The 24,303-nt window shown below is 41.8% G+C and overlaps 1 protein-coding gene across 1 annotated transcript in view; it reads left to right on the forward strand.

The window, feature by feature from the left end:
- The window catches only part of CDS1 (CDP-diacylglycerol synthase 1), a 1,285,468-nt gene that overhangs the window by 322,794 nt on the left and 938,371 nt on the right, over nucleotides 1-24,303 (forward strand). The window contains exon 3 of the mRNA XM_044058908.1: nucleotides 2,135-2,231. Coding sequence (XP_043914843.1) covers nucleotides 2,135-2,231 — 97 coding nt within the window. The remainder of the gene's footprint in view (nucleotides 1-2,134; nucleotides 2,232-24,303) is intronic.

The raw sequence follows: 24,303 nt of genomic DNA on the forward strand, positions 1-24,303 counted from the left end.
TCCAGTATCTGTCTGCCTGGGATGACATGATTGAAAGACCTCGATGCTTCGCCAGAGATGGTATGATCACCACAAGACCAGCATTGTAGCGCAGCAAGAGTGCACAGTGTAAAGTTTTGCTAGCATTGACAGACAGTGAATCAAGCTTCCTCCCTTCACAAGTATACTGTGCACTTGGCCTCCTAGCCTAGGAAAAGGCAGGGTGAGAATAATGCGAAATGTGGGTAATAATGCAGAATTTTAATGCAGCAATTCAGGGACTTCTCTGGCTCCACTGAAAGGATACTACACTGGGCCATCTACTGTGGACCCAGCAGTTCCACAACATCTGTATAACCTGTTGGCTTACTGAGTGCAACTGCTGGGAGGGGACACAGTGGGGTTTCAGTACATTCTTCCAAAATGCTACACCATCCAACATGTAGGAAACATGTAGGAAACATCTGTCTCTTCACTGCAGAGCTGTACTGTGCGTGAACCTGGCCAACATTCACAATATGAAGCTCTGTCCCAACACTAGAGGTTGTGATCTTTGACTCCCTCCAGTCTGCTACCCACCTCCTACCACATCCCTCTCCTGTAATCCTTGTACCTGTGATAGCATTGCTGTCAACTTTCACTGTGCTTCAGACCAACTGTTGCAAGTAGTGATGACTGTCCTGCCCACTCCTCTGATCTGTGTTGGTAAGGAAATGTCTAGTGCATTTTGGCCAGTCACTGCACTGTACTGCATAGCCTGGGTATATTATTGGCATGTATCAGTTTTAATCTCTTGCCCTTGTCATGGCCTATAGTTGTGAACCAGATGCCATGCCTTTGCCAGTGCCTCAATATAGGGACCCCACCCTTGCCACACATGGGGTACCACTGTAGCCTGTTCATCTCACTTCTCTCCTATCTCCTCCTCTGCTACTTTCGTAGGTCTGTCAGGCAGTACTGTGATATTCCCCAGTTGCCTACTATGCTGTGTAACTTGGTGCAGAAGACCACAAGTATCTTACTGCACGTATCAGATGTGTACTCTAATGTGTCATTAGATATATGTAAGCATTAGAAATGAGCTATCAGGAGTCCAAAATCATGTTCAGTGGCATTGTGTGTGTGTGTGTGGTATGTGTATGCATCATCTCTGCCATGTTGTAGGAGCTTCAGATGGGAATCATCAGCCATGGTTCCAAGGTATATCCTGAATCACCTGTAAGATTTAAGCACTGATAACATTATGAATGTTCTGCTGCCTGTGTCCATAGGAACAGTATGTCTGTAACTCTGTAGCTGTCAATGTGCACAGCTACTAACTAGATGACCCATGAAAGGTCACCCTGCATGAAATGCTGGCAGATGATACATGTGTGCCAGATACCACTAAAACATGTTGCTCTGATAATGTTGATACGGCCTCTAATGTCATAACTTGAATGAAGCCCCTGTATACCAGGATATCCTTGTGTTCAGAGTAGTTAATAATTAAGGCTTTTTGAGCTAAGTTTATACATTTCTGAATCTCCTTGCTGTGTTGATGTTTGCATAACTTCTATTTTGAGTGTAAAGTATTTCCTCCAACAACAACATATAGGCAGATAAACTATTTGCAATACCTCTGGATGGTCTGTTATTTCCCTGTAACTCCCACTTTGTTGGACATCATTGCTGCATATATTAGTCTAATATCATTTATTTAATGTCTGCCAATTCATGAATAGATTTTCTGTTAGTTCAGATTTGTAGTTTATGTTACTGTCCATGTTCAGGTACACGTTTGCTGTTCTCTGCTAATACTTATTTGTATTTGATGTTTCTCTCTGCAAATCTATTGTATGTTAAGACTTTACAACATAGGGCAAGTGTCAAAATAAATAAACAAACAGTCTTAATCAGCAAGTTGTTCTGTCAGCCAAAATCTGCAGGTTTCGGTTTATTTGGTATTGGTTATAGATATGTTGTCAAAGTTAAGAATTCCTGAAAGCCAACACCATTGTTATCTTGGCATCATACAGCACCTTTGAATTTCTGTCCTAGAATGAAATGTAGAATGATGTGTTGATCTATACTATTACATACTGCTTTCATTTTTTTCTCCTAGTAACAAAATCAGATTGTTAACTTTTTAAATATTACTCTGTTTGGTTTGTAGATGGAAGAACTGGTGGATACGTGGCTTACTGACAATAACAATGATTACCTTATTTTTTCTATTTATCTACTTTGGGCCTCTTACACTATTGATTTTGGTAAGTTGCACCATTTGTGTCAGTTTTAATGAATTGCAAAATTAACTGCAGTTCTAGATGTAACTAAGATATGATGTTCATCGTGTTTCACTGTTGCAGTCCTTACAAAATAGGTTATCTGGCTCCCGGTAGCCCACAGTCGACCAAAATACCTTCGGTTTAAGCTTGATGTCAGAACATCAGGTACAAAGGAAGGCAGCTGACGCCATTTCCTCAGTCTTTCTTGCCGCGGAGTCCAAAGCAGAAGCTTTTTGCATGAATGCCGGTTGGCCGAGTACCTTCTTTTTGTATTCCGACTGCTTAGTTGAAGACATACTCAGATAAGTACCCCGTTGGGGACCCTCTTTTCCTGCTTTAACGAATGTCAGAGAAAGTTAATAACTGTCTTGCCTGTGGAAAACAGATTCTGCACCCTGCTTTTCACTCCTGTTGTATTACTTGTTTGGGCCTTGAGCACGACGTCCCTAATTGTGTTCTCTGTGCTTCTTTTAACCCGCATACCATTCACCGTAGAGCTAGGATCTTGTTCAAGCATTTCGGAGTTTGGCCTGAGTTCGTCGGTATGGCGTCTTCTGGTCTCCTGACTTCAGATGTGCCTAAGAAGCTCAAGGATAAGGACCGCAACAGGCTTAGCGTCAAATTAACCGATGACGTCCCTGTTAAGTTGATTGTAGGTTCAGCGGTAGTCAGTGAGGCGCTTTCATTGCCCCTGCAGTCTGTGGATGTTCAGCAACAGGCGTCTGCGGAGACCTTTTCTGAGTCCTCCATACTGCAGGCTTTCACTTCTTCTGACCCTCTGCCAGTCGCTGCCTCTGATGGATCCGGAGCCGCTAAGCAGGCGCCGGCTTCTGAGGCCTCTTTTCTCTGCCTGGAGACCAGATCCAGACCGACGACCTTGGTTCAGACTACTGTGGTGGTTAGGCCTCCTGAGTCCCTCCGGCTTTCTAGCAGACCTTCCAGCCGAAAATCTACTCCAAAGCAGGTGCCGGCCTCCCCTCAAATGCCTCAGTCTCAGATGATTAAGATGGCTAGTGATCTCTTGACCCTTATCAGGTTCTCTCAGCCACCTCCTTCTAAGAGGGCTAGGGAATTGTCCCCTGAAGTTTTGTCTGCCTCAGACTCTGAGGTTTGCAGCACTTCTGCTGATGAAGAGGCAAACTCTCAACTTTTTTCTGGTTTTGTGGATTCTGATGCAGAAGACTCCATCCTGACTGCCTCCCCTCCAGAAGATTTTTCTTTTGGAGATACTCTGAATACTCTGAAGGAGCATTTCAAATGGAAAAACCAGGACTACCCTCAGTCTAAGAAACGGATTAGGGAATTCTTGGATTTGCCACAGCATAAGCCTTTGACTATCCCTCTGGTTTTGGAAGTTGTTGATGATGTTTTCATGGAGAATTCTTTGACTCCTAATTCTGTTCCTCCTGCTCCCAGAAAGCCTAACCGGTATTATAGAGTTCCTGATTCTCATCAGTTCCTTTTCAAGAATCTTACTGCTGATCCAGAACTTATTTCTCAGGGCCCTAAAGGTGTTAAAGCCATGGTTGCTAAAAATACTGTTCTTTCTGACAAGGAATCTAGGGCCTTGGATAGATGGGGTAAAAAGGTTTATACTTATTCCACCCTGGCTATTAAGTATGTTAATTGTCTTTTTCATATGCTTAAGTATCAGCAGCATACTTTTTGGTAGCAAAGCAGAAGAGGTGTTGAAAAAGTTGTAGGATAAGTCACTAGGCCTAGGGGTTACAGGCCTTTTAGGGGACAGACTTGCACCCCTCAAAAGGCTAAGCACTGGCAGGCTTTCCCTTCAGAATCAGAGTGTTCTAAGTAAACTTCCCAAAGCAAGCATTCCCGATGACTCTGGCCTTCCCCTGCCTGCCTCTGCAGGCCCAGAGTTTCCTTTGGGGGAAAAGTTAGCCATTTTTGCAGATGTCTGGTACAGCATCACAGACTACAAATGGATGCTCAAAATAGTATCCCAAGGCTACAAGTTCTCCTTTCACACCTTCCCGGTCCACCAAGGATACCCAGATATCCCCCCACATCAAAGGCAGAAAAACAAGTTTCTTCTTTACTAAACCTGGGAGCAATAGAACAGGTTCCTACACTACAGTTAGGCCAGGGTTTCTACCCAAGACTTTTCCTGGTTCCCAAAAAAGGGGGCACCTGGCGCCCTATTCTAGATTTGTCCATTCTAAACACTTTTCTGGTGATTTCCAAGTTCAAAATGCTCACTCCTCAGCAGTTGCTACCAATGCTGGCCAAGGATTCCTGGCTGGTGACTTTGGATTTCAAAAAAGCTTATCTGCACATCCCAATAAGGGAAAGCTGCAGGCAATTCCTTCGCTTCAGGGCGGGGAACAGGCACTTCCAATTCTCTGCACTGCTCTTTGGCTTATGTGCTGCTCCCAGAGTCTTTACAAAATGCCTGGCTACAGTCATTGCTTTTTGCAAGCAAAGAAACATTCAAATTTACCCTTACTTGGACAATTGTCTTATTCAGGCAAACTCTCCCGAGCAACCTCTCAAGGATTTGGACTTTGTAAAGAACCTTCTCACCTCTTTGGGCTATACTATCAACGAAAAGAAGTCAAAATTGGTACCCACCAGGGAGATTGTATTCCTGGGAGCGAGTCTGAACACAGCTGCCCAAATGGTATCCCTCCCTCAAGAGAAACAAATGGATCTTTTGAATCACTTCAAGAATTTGGCAAGCATAACCCAGCTCTCTGCAAGGCAATTCCTGCAAGCCCTGGGATTCATGGATTCATGTATTCTGATGATTCCATATGCCAGACTGCATATGAGAAAAATACAATGGTACCCCAAAATCCTTTGGTGTCAACACACTCAGGATTTAGACTTCATTCTTCCTCCAATTCCCTGCCTGCAGACTGAGTTCCTTTGGTGGGCGACGGCCTGTGCACAGAACAAAGGCCTGCCTTTCTGTCCACCTCCTGCCAGCCAGACTCTCACCACAGATGCGTCGGACTACGCTTGGGGAACACATCTAGAAGGCAGATGCATTCAGGGGACTTGGAACTATCAACAGGTTCATTTGCACATAAATCTGAAGGAATTGATGGCAGTCCAGCAGGCCTTGATGGCTTTCAAGCATCTTCTCTCTTCTGGTACTCTTCTAGTCAGGACAGACAACACCACAATCATGTGGTACACCAACAAGCAGGGAGGGACTCACTCTTACCCCCTGTGCAGGCAAAGCATGATACTATGGTCCATGGCAGCATTCCATGGGCATTCATCTAATAGCTCAGTTTCTTCCAGGAAGGCTCAACACTTTGCCAGACCGGTTGAGCAGGCAGGTCCTGGATCCTCATGAGTGGCAACTAAACAAGACCATCTTCTATTGCATCATTCAGCGTTGGGGCACTCCCCAGGTGGATCGCTTCTCATCTCAGACCGACCACCTTCTTCCAACCTTTTGCACCAGGGATCATCACGACAAAGCTTGGAAAGTGGATGCTCTGTCCTTCCCCTGGACACAGCTCTCGATCTATGCATTCCCTCCTCTGCCTCTTCTTCCCAGAGCACTGTTAAAGATAAGGGACGAAAAACCAAGGGCCATCATCATAGCTCCAGACTGGCCCAGGCAACATTGGTATCCACTACTTCACAGTTTCTCCCAGTCTCAGCCTTGACATCTTCCCCTGATACCAGATCTCTTGGTTCAGGAGGGGGGGGGAATTCTGCATCCTCATCTTCAGACTCTGCATTTGGCAGCCTGGCTCATAATTTAAACCTTTCCCAGCAGGTGGTTGAGGTCCTTTGTGAGGCCAGGAGGCCTAGTACTAGGAAATCTTACGCAGATAAGTGGATAAGATTCTCCATTTGGATGTAGACTAGAGGGGAAGACGCTCCTCAACTTACTCTTCCTCTTATTCTTGACTATCTGCCAGGCTTGCTTAATGGTGGACTTTCCTTTTCTTCTATCAAGATTCATGCTTCAGCTATTTCTGCTCATTGTTCCTTTGAGCAACCCATTTTCTCTCATCCCTTGATGAAACAGTTCCTCAGGGGAGCTAGCAATTTAAAGCCTCCCAGAAGGGCACCTGCTCCTGCTTGGGATCTTAATTTTGTACTTGAGAAACTTACTCTGCCTCTTTTTGAACCAGCTGCCTCAGCAGATTTGAAGTTTCTCTCCTGGAAAACTGCCTTTCTCTTGGCTATTACTTCAGCTAGAAGAGTGTCTGAGCTGCAGGCCTTAATGGCAGTAGAGCCTTTTATCATCTTTCATGTGGATCGGGTTTTTCTTTGAACTAATTCCTCTTTTATGCCTAAGGTGGTTTCTAGCCTGACTCTTAACCAGTCTGTTCCCCTGCTTACCTTCTTTCCTAATCCTCAGAATAAAGGAGAAAGGTTACTCCATTCCCTGGATGTGCATAGACAGCTTAGATTTTACCTGGACAGGACTAAATCTTTTCCAAAGTCGGATCAGTTGTTGGTCAGTTTTGCTCCTGGAGCTCAGGGCAAAGCTGTTTCTAAACAGACCATTTCTAAGTGAATTGCTCAATGTATTCACTTTTGTTACTTACAGCATGGCAAGGTTCCTCCACAGAGTATTAGGACCCATTCTACTAGGGCAGCCTCTACCTCAGCAGCTTTATTAAGAGGTGTACCTACTAGGGACATCCTGGAAGCAGCTACCTGGACTTCTGTCCACACTTTCACTAACATTACAATTTACCCTTGTTTTCTAAGTCCAGGGCTGGTTTGCCACTGCAGTATTGCAGGGCATCCTTACTAACCCTTAAACAGTGGGTGTTCTTCCTCCCTTTTGTTTTTTTTTCCTGGGCTTTGGGAATCAACCCATTTTGTAAGGACTGCAACAGTGAATACATTTGAACATCTACATTTATGGTAAGTGTACACAACTGTACTTTTCATTTGGAGGTTTGCTTATAATGTAGTAGTGTCCATAAGCATAAACATTGTTGCAGAAATCCCTCACACTTGCACTGAAACTGTAAAAAAAAAAATGTGTGTGTGTGTGTGTGTGTGTGTGTGTGTGTATATATATATATATATATATATATATATATATATATATATATATAAAACTGTGTATATATCTGTATATATGAGAGAAAGATGTACACACACACACATATATATATATATATATATATATATTAGATAAATATATATAAATATATATATATTTAGACAGATAAATATATTCATTCCTAGTATACATATGTTAAACAAAACAATGGATTTTAATTCCATTTTATGAGTCAGTAAACAAGCAGTGTTTTACTGGGAGCTATTTGTCTGTTACAGTTAGTTTTACGAATGCTTTAAAATCCATTTCTGTGACAGATGACACAATTAGAGTTTTTCCTGGTATTCAAAGACATAGTTCACACAAACACAAAGCACTTCTCACCATGTCTTTGTCATCATTCTGGATTGTCATTCATAGACATCGATAGAAGTCAGTAATGGCAGTGCACAAATGTACTCCTTTTTTTATGAACTGCACACAGAAGTACACTTTACACAGTATTGTATATAACAGTGACATGCCTAATTCAATTCTGCCCCCTGCATAGCCCAAGCAGCTGCTGTACTATACTGTGCTGCATGCGAGGGCAACACTGGACAGCAAAGAACATCTATGTACAAAAGTATGCAAAGCATGGGAAATATCACAAGTGTCATTCAATTAAATTACATACTGAGATGTGAACAGTGAGGAATTACGATGTCTCAAAACCTTTTTGATTCCCCTCAGTACATAAATATGATTCTGTTTTGGGACTGCATATAGAGGGGTATTTTATTATTATTATTATTATTATTATAATTTAATTAATTAATTAATTAATCAATTACTTTCAAGACAGAATAACTCTCCAGATATCGGCATGGTATTAACATAGCCATTATAATCTTATTATCATACATGTATGCAGGTATTATTGAATTTCATTTCTCTCAGCATAGACCAGATTTAAGCTAAACCAAGTTTCTTCTTGGGGCCTTTTAAACTATTCAGGGAGCAGGTGGCCAGACCCACCCACTGCAGTAGTTCCTCCTGAACATACATAAGGGGATTATATATGTTGCAGTCATGTGAAGTACCTGAACAGTGCTGGTTACTTACTGTCTTTTTACTTTTTTTGTGATTACATTTTTGCAGTTTATGTAGCCATGGTACACACTTGTCTTCATTGCACAGCTGTGAACACAGGCTTGTCTGGTTCTGTGATATGAGAGACTACACATTTGCCAGTTAAAAAGGAGTAAGCATCAACAAGGATAGCAATGATGAGTAAGATTCAAGATACAATCTTGCTCCCCAGTGACCCAAAAGTAGAACTTACCAGTTAAACCAGCAGCCATGCTCTTCAGTATGAGCTTTCTGTGCTTCTTATTTAATCCACTCAAATGACTTCTTTATCTCAGGGTCATAATCAGGCATATAGACGCAACATTATTCCCCAACTAGATCCCATAACCTCTCTTACTTTCAAGTATAAAATTCAGAGCCCCCCTATTTTGCATCACTGCTGTTCTCATTGATGTCTCTTCAATAGTTTTTTTACGATGCTAGATGTAACGTTGCTCAACTCCGCAAGAAGCCAAACCATTTTCCTAATTTCCCATAAAGCTTTCATCAGCCCAAACCAGGAAAACAGAGGCCTTCCCCACTATGAATGTGCTATTTATGTTAATGAGTGAGACACCAAACCACTTTTATTTCTGAAATTCCTGAGTCTTCCTTTTGATAATGCTTTTGCTGCTTGAGTAGCTAGAAACACATGAAAGAGGGAATGTGTTCCCCAGGCAGAAGTTACATTGGAGCCAGCTATAGGCATGATTACCACAAAATAATTATTTTGTCTCACGAAGAGCTTTGGTTTTTAGGTTATACTTGTATAATAGCCTGAGCACCAATGTTTATGAGTATGAATCTTTGTTCTTACTGAATAACAAGATCTAGAAAAATTGCATGCATTGCATAGTTTCATCACAGCTATGAGACCATTTTTTAAAAGGACATTATTGATTTGCACCAAAATTGATTATTACTCAAGGAGGCTGACTTCAGCTAATGCTGTTTTCAGTAATTACTGCTTAAAGTGTATTGATAATGTTTGCAAGTGTCTTTGTTTCACAGTTAATTTAATTTCACGTTCTTATGATAATGTTGCAAGTGATTTCTCCAAAATAGGATTATAGTGTGCTGATTCATTTTTTTTCAGTTTCACTGTTTACTCTTTGTTTTTCTGTAACCACACCCACAGAATGATGTCACATTAGGTATTGAGCAGTAATTCACATATAGTTGTAAAGCATTGTGGGTAATCAAACTTAGCTTTGTAAAGGTGTTGCTTCTTATATACATTGTGATTTCACTATATGTCGGCATGTGTTAAGTTTCAGTACGAGATGTTCCATCTGCAAGAACTAGTTGACAACTTGTCTTTCTAGGAAGTAATAAGCTACTCTTGATACATTTAACATGTAAATACAGTAGCATATGCATTAAAGGACCACTGTATGCTGTTCATTTATTTCCTCCTTTTCAAAACCTTTTACTCCCCTACCTTTTGTGATTTGTACTTCATGAGAGTCATGCTGCCACTGGAAATCCGTAATTTGACTGCTTCTAGTGTTCTCCTCTGCTACAGCTCCATTACTGCTAGCCATCTTTAAGCTTACAGGAGTCTCGCAGAGCTGTAGAGAGTAAACGGGCACTGGAAGGGCTTAGTAGTAACTCCTTTCATATTTATTTTTACTTTCCACCATTGCTGCTTAAAGAACTGCCCTTAGACCACCCTCTTTTAGTTGTTTTCACCCAGGAAACATCTCTAATTAATTATGCGGCCATTCTTTTCGGTTACCAATAAAATGCTGATGCAGAGCATCTGTTGGAACTATTGCACTCTGAGTAGTTGCTTAATGCATCTATTTCTCTGAAGGATTACTGTGTTTTCCTGATCATCACTGAACCAGTGTTCTTCTACAAAGTTAAAAGGAGAGTGTCAAGACAGGGTTTTCTGACAACATTCTTTTTAATGCCAGTAAGTAGTTTATATCATAAAAGACGCATACACTTCTTACTGGGTGCATGCTTTGCTGTATTTTGTTAAGATTTTAATGCTTTAGTTCGGCAGAGTGTCCCACTCTCAGTTTGCTCAATAATACCTCCCATAAGTTTGCATCATACTTCTTTCCCATTTCCTGCCCAATTCACTACTTTGAATATGTCATTCTGCCATTTCCAGGCTGTTTTGATTTTCCCCTGGAAAAAAAATAATAATAAAAAAAGAGTATCTGAAGTAGTTTACTTCATTTGATCTTCAACCTGTGGGTATCAGATCCATAATGGATCTGAGCTGGCAACTTCACAAGCATAAGCTCCAAGCTCCTCCCCTACCCATAATACACCACCACTACCTTCCAACCCTCAGATCTCATTTGCCATGGCTTCCAACGCATCGAGATTCTTGAGATCCAGGTTGTGAGTAGGTTTTTTTGAAGTGTTTTTTCCCCTGTGTCTTAGTGTTCAGTATGTGTGCTGGTAGTCCATTCCTCCGTCTTGCTGGTGCGTGTTCAGTATGTGTGCTGGTACTCCCTTCGTCCCTCTTGCTGATGTGTTGAGTATAGGTAGTTAGCCTTAGTTTTCAGGTAGTTTTGTAGTAGTTAGACCACCCCCCCAGCCTGTTGTGTGCTTGTGGTTCTGAGTGTGTGGCTAGTGGAGAGTGTCTTTTAAAAATCCCTTTTTTGTTTCTTGAGACTAGTTATGACTGATCTCCCGAAACAAGTCTTTAAAAGATGCACTGAGTGTGGCCACAAACTGTTGCCTGCTGATGGCCACACTCTTTGTGTTCTTTGTTTGGATGCTGCCCATCTGTCAACAGACTGCAATATTTGCGCAGGTTTTAACCTGGGAGCCCTTAAAGACCATAGGCCTAAACTTATGATGAAGGGCCTGCTTCCTTCTACGGAGGCAGCTGCTTCCACTTCTGCTTCAGTCATGGCTGTGACCACCTCTCATTCGACTCCTGTCCTTGCTTATCCTCCCTCCCAGGGGACTCATCCTCCTGCCTCTAAGCCTGTGGAAGGAGAGCATAGAAAGGGCAAAGAGAAGGAGAGAGAGAGCATAGGACTGACAGAAGAAAGAGGTCCCCAGACCTTTTGGCTCCGGGCCTCCCCCCAAACTTTAATCTAGGCACTGACCTGATTCCCTTTGGCTCCGATCTGCTAGATTTTCTCCAGAGCCGGAGGAGCCCAGGCCACCTTCCAGAGAGTTGGTTCTTCGACCTGCCAGGCCGGAGTCTGTGGCTTCTTCGCGGTCTACCCGCAGTCTATCAGAAGCTGACATGGATAAAATGATGCGGAGATTTATTCACACACAAATTCAGATGGGAGTCTTGCCGGCCCCCTCTCCCTCTGGAGGGGGGAGCTCATTTCCCCTTCTTTACACCTATATCTCCTTCTCTGATCTGACCCCCGGTTTCAGAGTAGATGAATCCTAGAGTTCCCCTAGTCAGGGGGTTGGTGCCTACAGTACCGGTTTCATCGATGCCGGCAGCTGCCTGGAATGTGTTGGATCTGACTAGTTCAGATCCATGTGGCTCTCAGAGCCGGAGCCTGGGTGCTGGAGCTGAGGGGATGGAATTTTTTCCGTTTGCTCTGACCTTGTCAGGTCACGGCCACCCGCTCGGCGCTCAGTCTACTTCTGGCCTAGCTCTGATTCCCGCATCGGATCCGGGGAGAGTAGTTCTCTTAATGGTGTCCTAGGAAGCTCACTCTCCTTCGGCGTTCAATGTCGTGGAAAGGGTTCTCTCCAATGGATCGAGATCCCTGACTATATCTTCAGACTCTGTCCCGACTCCCTCTGCTTTGTGTTAATCCCATCATTTTACCACAGGGACAGCCCATGCTCGAGGAGCCCCAGGCGGTTTCCCTTGAGGAACAGCAAGTAGTTTGCGAGCCCCCTCCGGAAAGCCTCACCGGAGAGGTCCACTGCAAGCATATGTGCAAGAAGAGGCACTTGGACTCCTCTCCAGAGTCCCTCACTGAGGACACTGATTTGGATGATGAGGAAGGTTCCCCCATATCACCTCCCAAGGATGTCTCCTTCGGAGACATCATGGAAATTTTGTGCCAGCAGTGAGGTTGGCCCCCCCCCCCCAAAACCTTCCTTGGACGAAACGGTGTTTCTGGAGGCTTTCGGCATGGGCCCATCTACTTCCTGGGAGTCCCCTCTCACAGATCCATTAGTGGACTTGGTCACATCATGGGCCTGGAAGGAACCGGACACTGTGGAACCAATCTCTAAATGCCCGGACAAAATATTGGGCCCCCCTGCAGACAGACTGGCTTGGAATAAAGGGTCCCCGGTAGACACTATGGTGATAGCAGCCACCACCAATAAGGAACTAGCCCAGGAGAGTTCCTTGGTCCATCCTCCTGACCGTGAGTCTAGGGTGATGGATCGTCTAGGGAAGCAGGTTTATGCATCAGTGACCTTTTCCATCAGGGTGCTGAAAAGTCCATGTCGCAGGAGGACAGGGCTATGTTCTCTGCAAGGATGGCTACCTTGACAGCAGTTTCAAATACATCTGTGCGACTCCTTTCACACAGGACCGAATGAGCGGCTAGGGCGTCTGGGTCCGGCGTAAAGCCTGGCTCAGATTTTGTCAGTTCACAGAACCCTTCAAGGCATTTTTTGCGAATGCCCCATATGATCGCTCTTCCCTCTTTGGTAAGACTGTCTGTGACACCTTGGTCCAGAGTGAGAAAGATGGGAAGACACTGTCTGCCATCGAGATCCGCATCTCGAACCCTCAAAGATCCTTTTCCCGGAATCAGCAAGGACAAAAGAAGATGTGGTTCCGGAAGTCTCAGTATTCCAGGGACACTCGGGGCCCTTCTTCCCCTAGAGGCAGAGGGGGTCTGAGGAATTTTGGGTCTCGAGAATCGTTCTCGGACAGGCCTGCGCAGTAGCCCTGAGGGGTTGCCCAACTGCTCTGCAGGCAGTCGGTGGTCGCCTGTCATAGCACCTGGCGGCATGGGAGTCCATGTCTTCAGACCGTTGGGTGCTTCAGATAATTTCCAGAGGCTATTCAATCCCGTTTGTGGTTCTCCTTACACCTTACAAATACCTCCCAGATGTACCACCCACGCCCAAAAGGAGGCAGCAGCGCTAGAGATTTCCAAGAAACGAGCCATCAAACCCATCCCCCTAGGTCAGTCTGGATCGGGCATTTACTCCAGGTTCTTTTTGGTGCCAGAAAAGACGGATGACTTAAGGTCCATTCTGGACCTGTCTACTCTGAACCTGTCAATTGCCAAAGAGAAGTTCCAGATGGTCACCTTACCGTCCATTCTGCTTTACCTGCAAGAGAGCAACTGAATGTGCTCGTTCGACCTCCAGGATGCCTACTATCACATAAAGATGCACAGAAGCTCGAGGAGGTTTGTCCGCTTCCGGCTAGGAGACAAGCATTATCAGTTTCGAGCCCTACCCTTTGGTCTCATCACAGCCTCCAGGGTGTTCACCAAAGTTGTTTGTGTCCTTTTCTAAACCTTTTTTGGGTAAAGTGATTTCCAAAGCGACCATTGCCAGGTGGATCTCTATATATATCCTTCAGATCTACAAGGAAAAAGGTTTGTCTCTCCCGGCTCAGGTTAGAGCTGACTTGACGAGGTCCATGGCTACTTCTGCGGCTTTTTGATCAAGAGTATCCTTAGACGGCATTTGTTCTGTGGCTACTTGGTCCTCATCTCATACCTTTATTTCTCACTATAAATTGGATTTGATTTCTTGAAGGAGAGTATCCTTTGGTTCCACGGTGATCCGAAATATCCTTCCATGAGGGCCACCCAGGAGTTTAGTAGCTGGGGAATGTGTCCCACACATTGAAGATCAAATGAAGTAAACTATTTCAGATGAAGAAGTTATGTACTCACCATAACATTCCATCTGAGTAGTTCTACTTCATTTGTCTTTAACCGCCCCTCCCACCTTCCCCCTGGCCTTACCATATGGACAGTGATCATAGCTGGCATTTTGTGTGTGTGTAAGGTGTTTTGGATCAGGTTGTTTAGTGTAGGGTGCAGCAAACTCGATTTGAGGGTTGGAAGGTAGTGGTGGTGTATTATGGGTAGGGGGAGGACCTTGGAGCTCAGAGCAGATGCTTGTGAAATTGCCAGCTCAGATCCGTTATGGATCTGATACCCACAGGTTGAAGACAAATGAAGTAGAACTACTCAGATGGAACATTATGGTGAGTACATAACTTCTTTATCTCGGATAAAGTTTGGATCCTAAAATTGGGGGGGGTAAAAAGGCATCTGTAAACTGTAGGTGCAGATACATTGTTGAAGGACTTCCTAAACTAAAATTTAAATAGCATTTCCACATTACCTTTCATGTACTGAAATTTTCTTTCTCTGCAACCACTGAACTTCCTTGCTCAACACATCTGAATGCTTTGTGTGTCAAAGGGCGTAACAATATAAATATAACTCTTTTTATGTTAAAAAGGTGAAAACTGATGTTACTGATTCAGTATTATCATTGGTGACTGATGAGACAAGTGAAGAAAACTGTTTTTCATTTATGTGCATTTTCTTAACAGTAAGAAGCACGAAATTCCAATGGCTGGCATTGCATCATCAGAAGGCAAGTTATTGGTATTAGGATAGCTTGCAGTAATCCTGAGTAGTTTACCAAAAATAAGTAAATACAAAATATGAAGGACAGGACCATTTACAATGGGTTTTGTGTCAAAGTTGATGGTCTGAATAGTTAAAAGTGCAAAACTGGCTGGCGTTACTGACGTACTGTAATCCACAACAACCTCCCCCCTCCAAAAAAAAAAAAAAAAAACAGAAAACCGGACAGAGGAAAATAAAAAGCAAAGTCAGGGTACAGTCCATTGAGATCAGTACATTACGCTGCTAAACAAATATATTTTTACACCCTTTGACACGAGCAGCATTCAGATGTCTTGAGCAAGGAAGTTCAGTAGCTACAGAGAAAGAAAACTTTAAGCACATGAAAGGAATGTGAAAATACTATATAAAGTTAAGACCAGGGAATGTTTTGTCTCCTTTTCATGCCTTTGAGCTAATAAATACATTAGTCTATGCTACAGTCTGCTGGCTCACAATTTTTTACTGCTACAAGGTCACTGTTGTCCCATATTTTCTCCACTTTTTGATGACTGTCTTCACTGTATTCCACGGTATATCCAATGAGAGTGACTTTCAGCTTTTCCTGGTTAGGGGTCGCCACAGCGGAACTCCAGTCCGTTCATGATTGGCAGTGGATTTTTACGTTGCCGAGTTGCCAGCCCGACGCCCAACCTTCAACGAAGGCACGCCCATTCACGCTCGCACCTACCTGCATGTCTTTAACGTTACTCGACCATGGGGAGGACATGCAGACTCTGCACAGAAGGCGCTCCAGCTGCGAATCGAACGAGGGAACCTCTTGCTGTGAGGTGACAACGCTAACCGCTGCACCACCCCGGTTGCTGTGGAAATTTTTTTGTACCCTTCTCCTGATTGATACATTTCAACAATGAGATCCCCTTGATGCTTTGTAAGGTCTCTGCGAACCATGGCTTTTGCTGCAGCAGGCAACTGAGTAAATGTCAGAAAAATCTTACTAGGACAGCTGAGCTTTATTTGGGGTTAATCAGAGTCTCTATAATTGATGGCAGGTGTGTACTCAAGAAGACTGAATGCTGTAATTAAATCAAAAGGTGCTTCAACAAAGTATTAGTTTAAGCGTGTGCACACTTATACAACCAGCTTATCGTACATTTTTTATTTTTTATATTTTTTCCCCCCTAACAGATTTGTTTTTCAATTGAATTGTACAGATTATAGGTCACATTAAAGGTGGGAAATGCTTTGAAATGATTTATTGTGGTCTCATTTTTTTATATCACAAAAAACTGTCATTTTAACAGGGGTGTGTACACTTTTTATATCCACTGTATGTACATATACTGTACAATACAGAGAACAATAGAATTTTGTGAACAGAATAGCAGTATGGCACTTTAACAGTAATCTGTGGTAATTTAGTATTTATCCCCAGCCCCAGATCCCTATACTGTTTGTGCCATTACATCACCTTGAGTCATCCCTGGTGGTCTAGTGCATCCCCATCCTCAATCCCGGAACTGCCGTTGGTGCCTTTATGGCACTTTAAGAGTATTCCTTGGTGCCTAATTTCACTTGTACTTTTGTCAAGTCTTAACTATACAAAGACCACAGTTTCATTTTATGTCTATATCAGTGTGGATAGATACTAAGATATATATTATCCACTAATCAGCTCATAGTAATAGGATCTATTAAGGCAAGACAAGTTACATTCAGAAACAATTTCAGTTTCTTTAGTTATTTTGATTTACAGGCAATAATACAGATTTTATACAAGGAGCATTAAACAATATTAAACATATACACTTAATTCTTATAAATGACCAAAAGCACATATTTTGAAAGAACGGGTAAACTGAGTTTTCAAACTAATCAGTTTTCATAAATGGCAAGAGAGAGTGTTGTTAAGAGATCTAACTATTTTTATTTGATGCATGTTGCTTAGAAAACTTGTAAAACTTAGGACTGTATGGTAATCTGACGTCATGTTGTACTACTACTACTAGTCAGAAAGTAGTGCCTATACACAGAAGTTAGTAAAATGTAAAGCGGAAGTTTATAAGAAATGAAAGATTCCTATTTTTCATGATACAGACAGAAATTCTGACAGTATGTACAAACTGCACTGATGATTTTAGATTGGTATCCAGTAATATACCTCAGTGCAGCACAATAGAGTAATTCCAGCTTTTCCAATAATGTCAAAAGACAAAATGAAAAACTGATTAAAATTGTAATCAGTGATTTTTAATATTAATGGGTTTGATATTTATTCCTGTACATATAATTAAAATAGTACTGTATTTACATTATCACAAATGAAATGTGTATAAAATAAATAGATATATGAAAATGGTACTTCTTCACTTTTCTTGGTTAAGTAAATAATCAAATCTGATTAGGCACAACTGGAAAAAGTCAGGGCTTTAGTTTTCGAAGCATTTGACCTTAGTTTCACACAACTATTTCTGTAAACAACTCATATGCTGCTTAATAAAATATTAAAAATAAATAACTCATACTACTGTGTAGTTTATCATGGAGCAGCAGTTAGAGTTGTCGCATCACGGCAAGAGGTTTTCTGGTTTGATTCTGGGCTGGGGTGCCTTCTCTGCGGAGTCTGCATGTCCTCCCTGTGTTTGTGTGGGTTTTGTCCAACTGCTCCATTTTCCTCCCACATTCCCAAGACAATGCTGTAGGTAAATTGGCCCTGTGTGTGTGTGTGTGTGTGTGTGTGTGTGTGTGTGTGTGTGTGTGTGTGTGTGTGTGTGTGTGTGTGCCTTCTGAATTAGGTTGGGCGCCAGGCTGACAACTTAACACCGTAAAACTCCACTGCCACTCATTCTGCAGACAATTGATCCACTGTGGCAGCCCCTAACAGGAGCATCTGAAAGACTAAAAAAGGTAGATGTTTTATTATAGGTTCATAGATTGGTACTAGGCTATCGGCCCTAAGGCCTATGCAAGCCTAGCCATAACAATTCCCTGGAAATTTTTTCCCACAATATTTACTTCTCTGGGCCCCTGTCTAGCAGAGCGACTGACATGATCCCCGGGGTGAATTTCCTATCTCCCATCAAATCATTACGTTTGTGCTTTCATGCTCTTAAGTTATGACACTACAGAAATGTAAGAGAAATTTGGATGAAGAAACAGCAAAGTTTGAAACTCATTGTTACACATGTTTTTTAGAAGGTTACATTGAAGCCCCCAAAACTGGAGCTACACTCCCTCACAGTCCTGCAAGTAATATATATATATCAAATCTGAGATCACTGTTACCTTGAAGAAATAAGAATCAGAATGCAGCACTGTCAGTCTTCATGTACATTTCTCTCAAATTCCACTTAATTTTTGTTTTTAGTCCGATGCATGGCATTGAGAGATAAAGTCCTAACCATGGCATAGGTGACATGAGCCCAGCAGCTAGGACATCTGCAGGAGACTGCAGAAATACCAGTTCCCCCAAACTGTTCTGTTGATGTTTCAGAAGAGGTTTAGATCCCTAGACAAAGTATTTCTCATGCCATTTGACTTGCTGATATGCAGTAAAACCATTCTGAGCTGTTGTTTGGTGTCCCACATAAACTGGTCAAGAAAGTATAAATAAATAAAACTAAAATAAAAATCTGTCTATATCTATCTTTGTTTACCAGGAAAGTGTGACTGAGTAAAGCCCATTTCAGCACAGTCTTGTGGAGCATCTGTTTTTTTACAGTGTACACATTTGATACAAAGAGATAATTGTTCTGTAGTGGCACAATACAAAGATAAAATTGGTATATTTTCCATATTGGCATTACACAAATTATATTTCAGGTATAAAACCTTAGTATGCAAGCAGTTCATGGTCAATATATATATATGGTAAGCAGACATTATTTAAGACTTATAAGGCCTGGGTAAGAAGAGTTATAGTACAGATGTTCGGAATACAGTTGTATATTAAGGCCACAATATGCTATGAACAAGAGTCAGTGTCACCCATAATGCCTGCCTTCCATTTAGTAACGTACTTGCATAAGTGGTCTGTAAGGTAGGCATTTTAGGAAACCAATCATTGATGTTCAGATGGTAGAACATGGTACTGATATCAGTTGTGATCTCTATTAATTGCAGTATGTTGACTTGCAAGATTTCCTCATGTAATAAGATCTTGATATGGCCTCACATCTCTCTGCGTTGAACATGCCTAAGTTTTATTTGCCAGTGGAATACAAATTGCACAAATGGGGATGTATATTTGTTTTGAACTACTCTGTGGTGTTATGTCTGTACTTGGATGTAACTGTTTGGTGATATAAGCACCATGTGAATATTAATGTGTTTATTCAGTTTAAAAACTGGTTTCCTCTGTGATACTTCTCCTACCTCATATGTTGCTATTGTTCAAATTCCTGTGAATATGCTAAGCCACTGTCTTTGACTTAAGGTTCCCATACATATGCATCCCACCTCCTTTTTCATCTTCTGTTGCTGAACAGTCAATTGAAGTTATTCACTGAGGAGTTGTGATGTCTGCTTAATGAATTCATCTCCTTAGCATGATACCAACTTGCCCCTTCCTGTACTGAAAGCCATACTCATTGTTGTTCATTAAGCTTCACAAGTTATGCACTTGTACCTGAAAGATGTCTTATATGCATAATTGATCTGTCTTTAACTTTAGAGAAACTCTTGAATCTTTGCCTTTATGCAGTGTTGCCATGGGCTGTTTGTACATTTGCTGGTTTGCCTGTAGTTTGATGTTACAGCTAAGCTGTTTAAAAAGCAAAACTTTGCTCTTTGCACCCTTTTCTTTTTATGAAGCCACAGCCCATCCCTCTGGTACATATGAATTGATGTTTGTGTATAATCCTACTAAGTGTTGTCATCACGTTTGTTTTGTTGATGTTCCTGTGTAAAATGGCCTTTCATGCTTGATCCCTGCTGTGACAACTAAATTCATACGATAATAGAAATGTAGCAGTCATGGTTACAGAGTGCACAACTTTCTGCTACAGTTTTGTCAAGCAACTCGAAGTAGGGTAAACATTCACTTCTATTTACTTCTCGTTACAAAGCTCATTCTTTACAAGGAGATTTTGCTAAAGCACATGCGTCTCCGATACAGTGAGTATCAGACTATTTTTCTGTTTCGCAATTAATTTGATTGCTAAGGGGCAATATTTGCCCACACATACTACCGGATCTTAGCTACTGATTCAGTATAAGCGTTATTTAAAGGTCGTCACCCTAGCTTAAACAGGAGCAATAGTAATTGCCGCCACGTCCAATAAACTGTCTGTGCATGTTAAGGGGTACAACAATAGGGAAAGTACTGTTACAATGCTTACACTAATGTGCAGTATATCCTACTAAAACTGAATACTGTCTAGTCTAAGCCCAACTGCCAAGAAGTATATTAAATGTACTGGTGTTGAGTACTACCTAGCTATTTTTTATACTAATGTGTATAATTTATTAGACTGTACATGCAATACTTTTATGTTAATATATGCCTGCAGCTCATATAGCATAATAGACTAAGATAGTTTTTTCTTATTTTACTACTTTGAAATTGCCTGCTGCTAATTAATTTTCCTGCTCTGTTAATTTAACTTGTTGACTGTTTCACTCCTGTGTATCTGTTGCATACATTATCTAGTATCCTAAGCCTCCCTAGCATTCCTATGTTAGTACTCTCACTCATCCTCATCTCATCTTCCGCATCCTAGTATCTCCCACTTACCCTCAACTCACACTGTCCTCTAGGTCGGTCCACTACCTATGTTTAGTATGCTTTCCTGAATCATTTACTTGCTACCCCCGTACAGATATCCTGCTAACACTTTATTTTTGTCCCTTTTTCTTACAGTTAGTCTACAGTGCATAAGCTAACCTAAGCCTCCCACCATTCCTGATTTTCCTGGCTTCCAGACAGAAAAAGAAGCTCTATGCAGGAATCCTCCACTGTTCTCTCAACTTCCTTTGCTTGTCCAGTGATATCGACCTAAAGTGTATGTATCCCAGGGCAAGTCATTGTAACCAGTCTATGTTGTATTTACCCCTGCATTCCACTGCTAGCAGCCTTCTGCGGACTTCCTTTTACCCCATTATTAGGCCCTTACAGTACTTATTACCTTTCCTTACTCTGCTCTAAGTGCTCTTGTCTTCTACTGTTTCTCCACTAGGTGGCAGCACATACATATCTTGCTTAAGTATCCACCTATCCCCTAAGTTACCATATATTGAATCTTCTCCTAAGGACCCATTAATTCCCTGCCACTAGCCTCCTATCTCTCTGACCCTCTCTGTTCTTACCTTACAAACAGTTACACCAAACAAGTGCTACATCCTCCTCACTTTCTTTATCTCTGATCTCACTTACCTAATCACTGATTGTTTCTTCTCAGTCTTGCCTTCTTCCTTTCTCTTTGTTTCTACCTGCTCCGTTCGCCCTGCAGGCTCATTCCGCTCCGCTCCCTACCCCTAATTCCCACCCATCCCTAGGGGTCCTACTCTTATACTTTCTAACCACACCCCTTCCTCTTCTCATTAACCTCTACACATTTCCAATTGGCCAATTTTTCTCTTATCTTCCCATCTCTTTACCAAGCCACTCCATACTCACCACACGCTCATATTTCTACACACTGTCAGCGTAAACACTTCCATCTCTAAATATATTTCTAACAAATAGCCAGTCCTTCCCAATGGCTAATCCTACCATCCCTTCTCAGATTCCACTCTGCTTTACTCTTGTATCACTACCACTTTTAACCTTTGCCTATTTACTTTCCTCATATGAACACCCTATATATCCATACACTGACTACCCCAACCAACATACTAACTCTCAACCCTTACCATACCTACATAACCATGCAAACATAATATGCTCACCCAGCTACCTACTTGCTAAGTATCATAGAGCACTACATATTAAATATAATTCACTACATCTCAAGAGACTGTTATTTCCATACAGCAAGCTCCCTAACCTAAGCTATCTAGGACAACGCCTCTTATTAAAGGACGGTGATATTCATCCTAACCCAGGCCCTACAGCAACCTCTACCTCTCTCCAAAAACAAAATCAGTCAACCAATTACCCCCTCACTAAACCACCTAATTCCCTCCTACTAGCTCATCTAAATATATGTAGTATTAACAACAAAGTAACTCAACTCCATGCTCTCCTACAAGTATACTCCTTTGACATTATCTGCCTAACAGAAACATGGCTAAAACCTAGTATCAAGGATAATGAAATTATCCCACCTGGATATAATATGCTAAGAACTGATAGAGTAGCTAAGAAAGGTGGAGGGGTTGCTATTTTATTCAAATCTGGATTACAATTAACCACATACAACTGTAATCTACCTCTAGATTCCCATCCTGAAATTCTCATCTCTAAACTTGAACTTAATGCCAAATCAATCTGCATTATCTGTATCTGTTTGCCCCTGGAAATAACATAGCCAACATGGAAAATATCCTTTCCTGGCTATCCCAATACCTGCCTCAAGAAACCATAATCCTAGGCGATATAAACTTGGATTGGAATTCCTATTGTACTAGCCTTCCTACCTCCCACATTAACCTACATGTTTTTTCTCAAACCATTACCTCACCCACCAGAACAAATAAAGCTAACAAGAAAGCTAGCATACTAGACTGGATTCTTATAAACAATCATACTCACTACTATAATTCTGGAACCCTCCCTGATGATATAAGTGACCACTCACTTACCTATTTCATCAGGCATAAAACCAACACTCCTATTCTAACCTGTATCAGAAGTATTAGATCCAAAAAGAAATTGAACCCTGATTTATTTCAAAAGGAACTAAGAGCATGCAATTGGGTTCCCTTAAAACACCTCCCTTTAGATGAAGCCGTTAATTTTTTTAATACTACCTTCCTTTCCATTCTCAATCACCACGCTCCAACCAGATCTATTAGAATTAAAGCCAACTCTACCACATGGCTATCCAATGAAACCAAACATAAAATTCAACTCCGAAATAAATATTGGGCCAAATGGAGAGTGACCAAAAACCCTGTTGATCAACACACCTTTAGACAACTTAGAAATGACACTAAGAAGGCCATACTTAATGATAAAAAATATTACTTACAATTTCAACAACCTAATCACAACAAACCACAAAAATTCTGGGCTAGCATTAAGCAGTTACTCCACCCAGGTCAATCCACTATATCTAACCCCCAGAATACAGACCAGAAAAACCCTATCCATACAGCTAATACCTTCAACACCTTCTTTACAGATGCTATCCAAACATTAGCTAGTCAACTATCACCTAATACCTTCACACTACCTTCTTACACCTCAACCCCACCCCCTCTTTTCAGTTTCAACCAGTCCCAAACAAACTTATTCAAAACCTTTTGAATAAACTGAAACCATGCTCTCCTTCAGCAGACCAACTGCCTTCTGAATTTCTACAGTTATCCTCCAATGCTATTGCCTACCCTATTTCCATATTGATAAATATAACTATAAGCAAAGGTCACATCCCCACCTTATGGAAAGTCTCCCATGTTATCCCCCTGCATAAAGGAGGACACTCCATTGAGCTGTCAAACTATCGCCCTATTGCCCTACTCTCTCCATTAGCTAAGATTATGGAGAAATGTATCCACAGGCAATTACTCCACCAGTTAATTGAAAACAACTTGCTTTCCAACTGTCAACATGGTTTCAGACCCTCACACAGCACTGCCACTGCCCTCCTTTCCTTTACTGATTACATCAACAAACAAGAAAACCTAAATAATCTTTCTTCTGCTCTATTTATCAACCTGTCTAAAGCATTTGACATGGTAAACCACCAGATTCTCATAAACATACTAAAATCTCTGTTGTTAGACCCACTTTCCATAAAATGGTTCCAATCCTCCTTGACAGATGGCAGCAAGCAGTACTATGGCATAACACTCTATCCACCCATCTACCCAGTACCATAGGCGTCCCCCAGGGGTCTATACTAGGACCTCTTCTCTTATCCATATTTATAAATGACCTTCATTTAGCTATCCCCCAAGCCACTTGCATACAATGTGCTGACGACTCCACACTGCTATGCTCAGCCACATCCTCCCAAGACCTTCACTCTCTCACCCAGAAGGTAGTCAACATAGTAGAGCAATGGTCCTCTCCTCTTCATTTCTTTGTGACATCCACCAGTGGTTCCATAATATCTCCGGACTTTACCACTAAACTTCTAGGTGTCACCATCGACAATAATCTGAACTTCGACATCCATATCAACAATACTATAAAGACTGTCAACAACAAAATCGGCACTTTCTATAGAATTAAACCCGTTCTTTCTCCTACTGCCAAAATTAGTATAGCTCACACTCATTTGATCACTACACTCCTTTACGCTTCTCC

The sequence above is a fragment of the Protopterus annectens genome, chromosome 17.part0 (assembly GCF_019279795.1).
Source record: "Protopterus annectens isolate FY-2018-M chromosome 17.part0, PAN1.0, whole genome shotgun sequence".
In the NCBI taxonomy this organism is placed as follows: Eukaryota; Metazoa; Chordata; order Ceratodontiformes; family Protopteridae; genus Protopterus; species Protopterus annectens.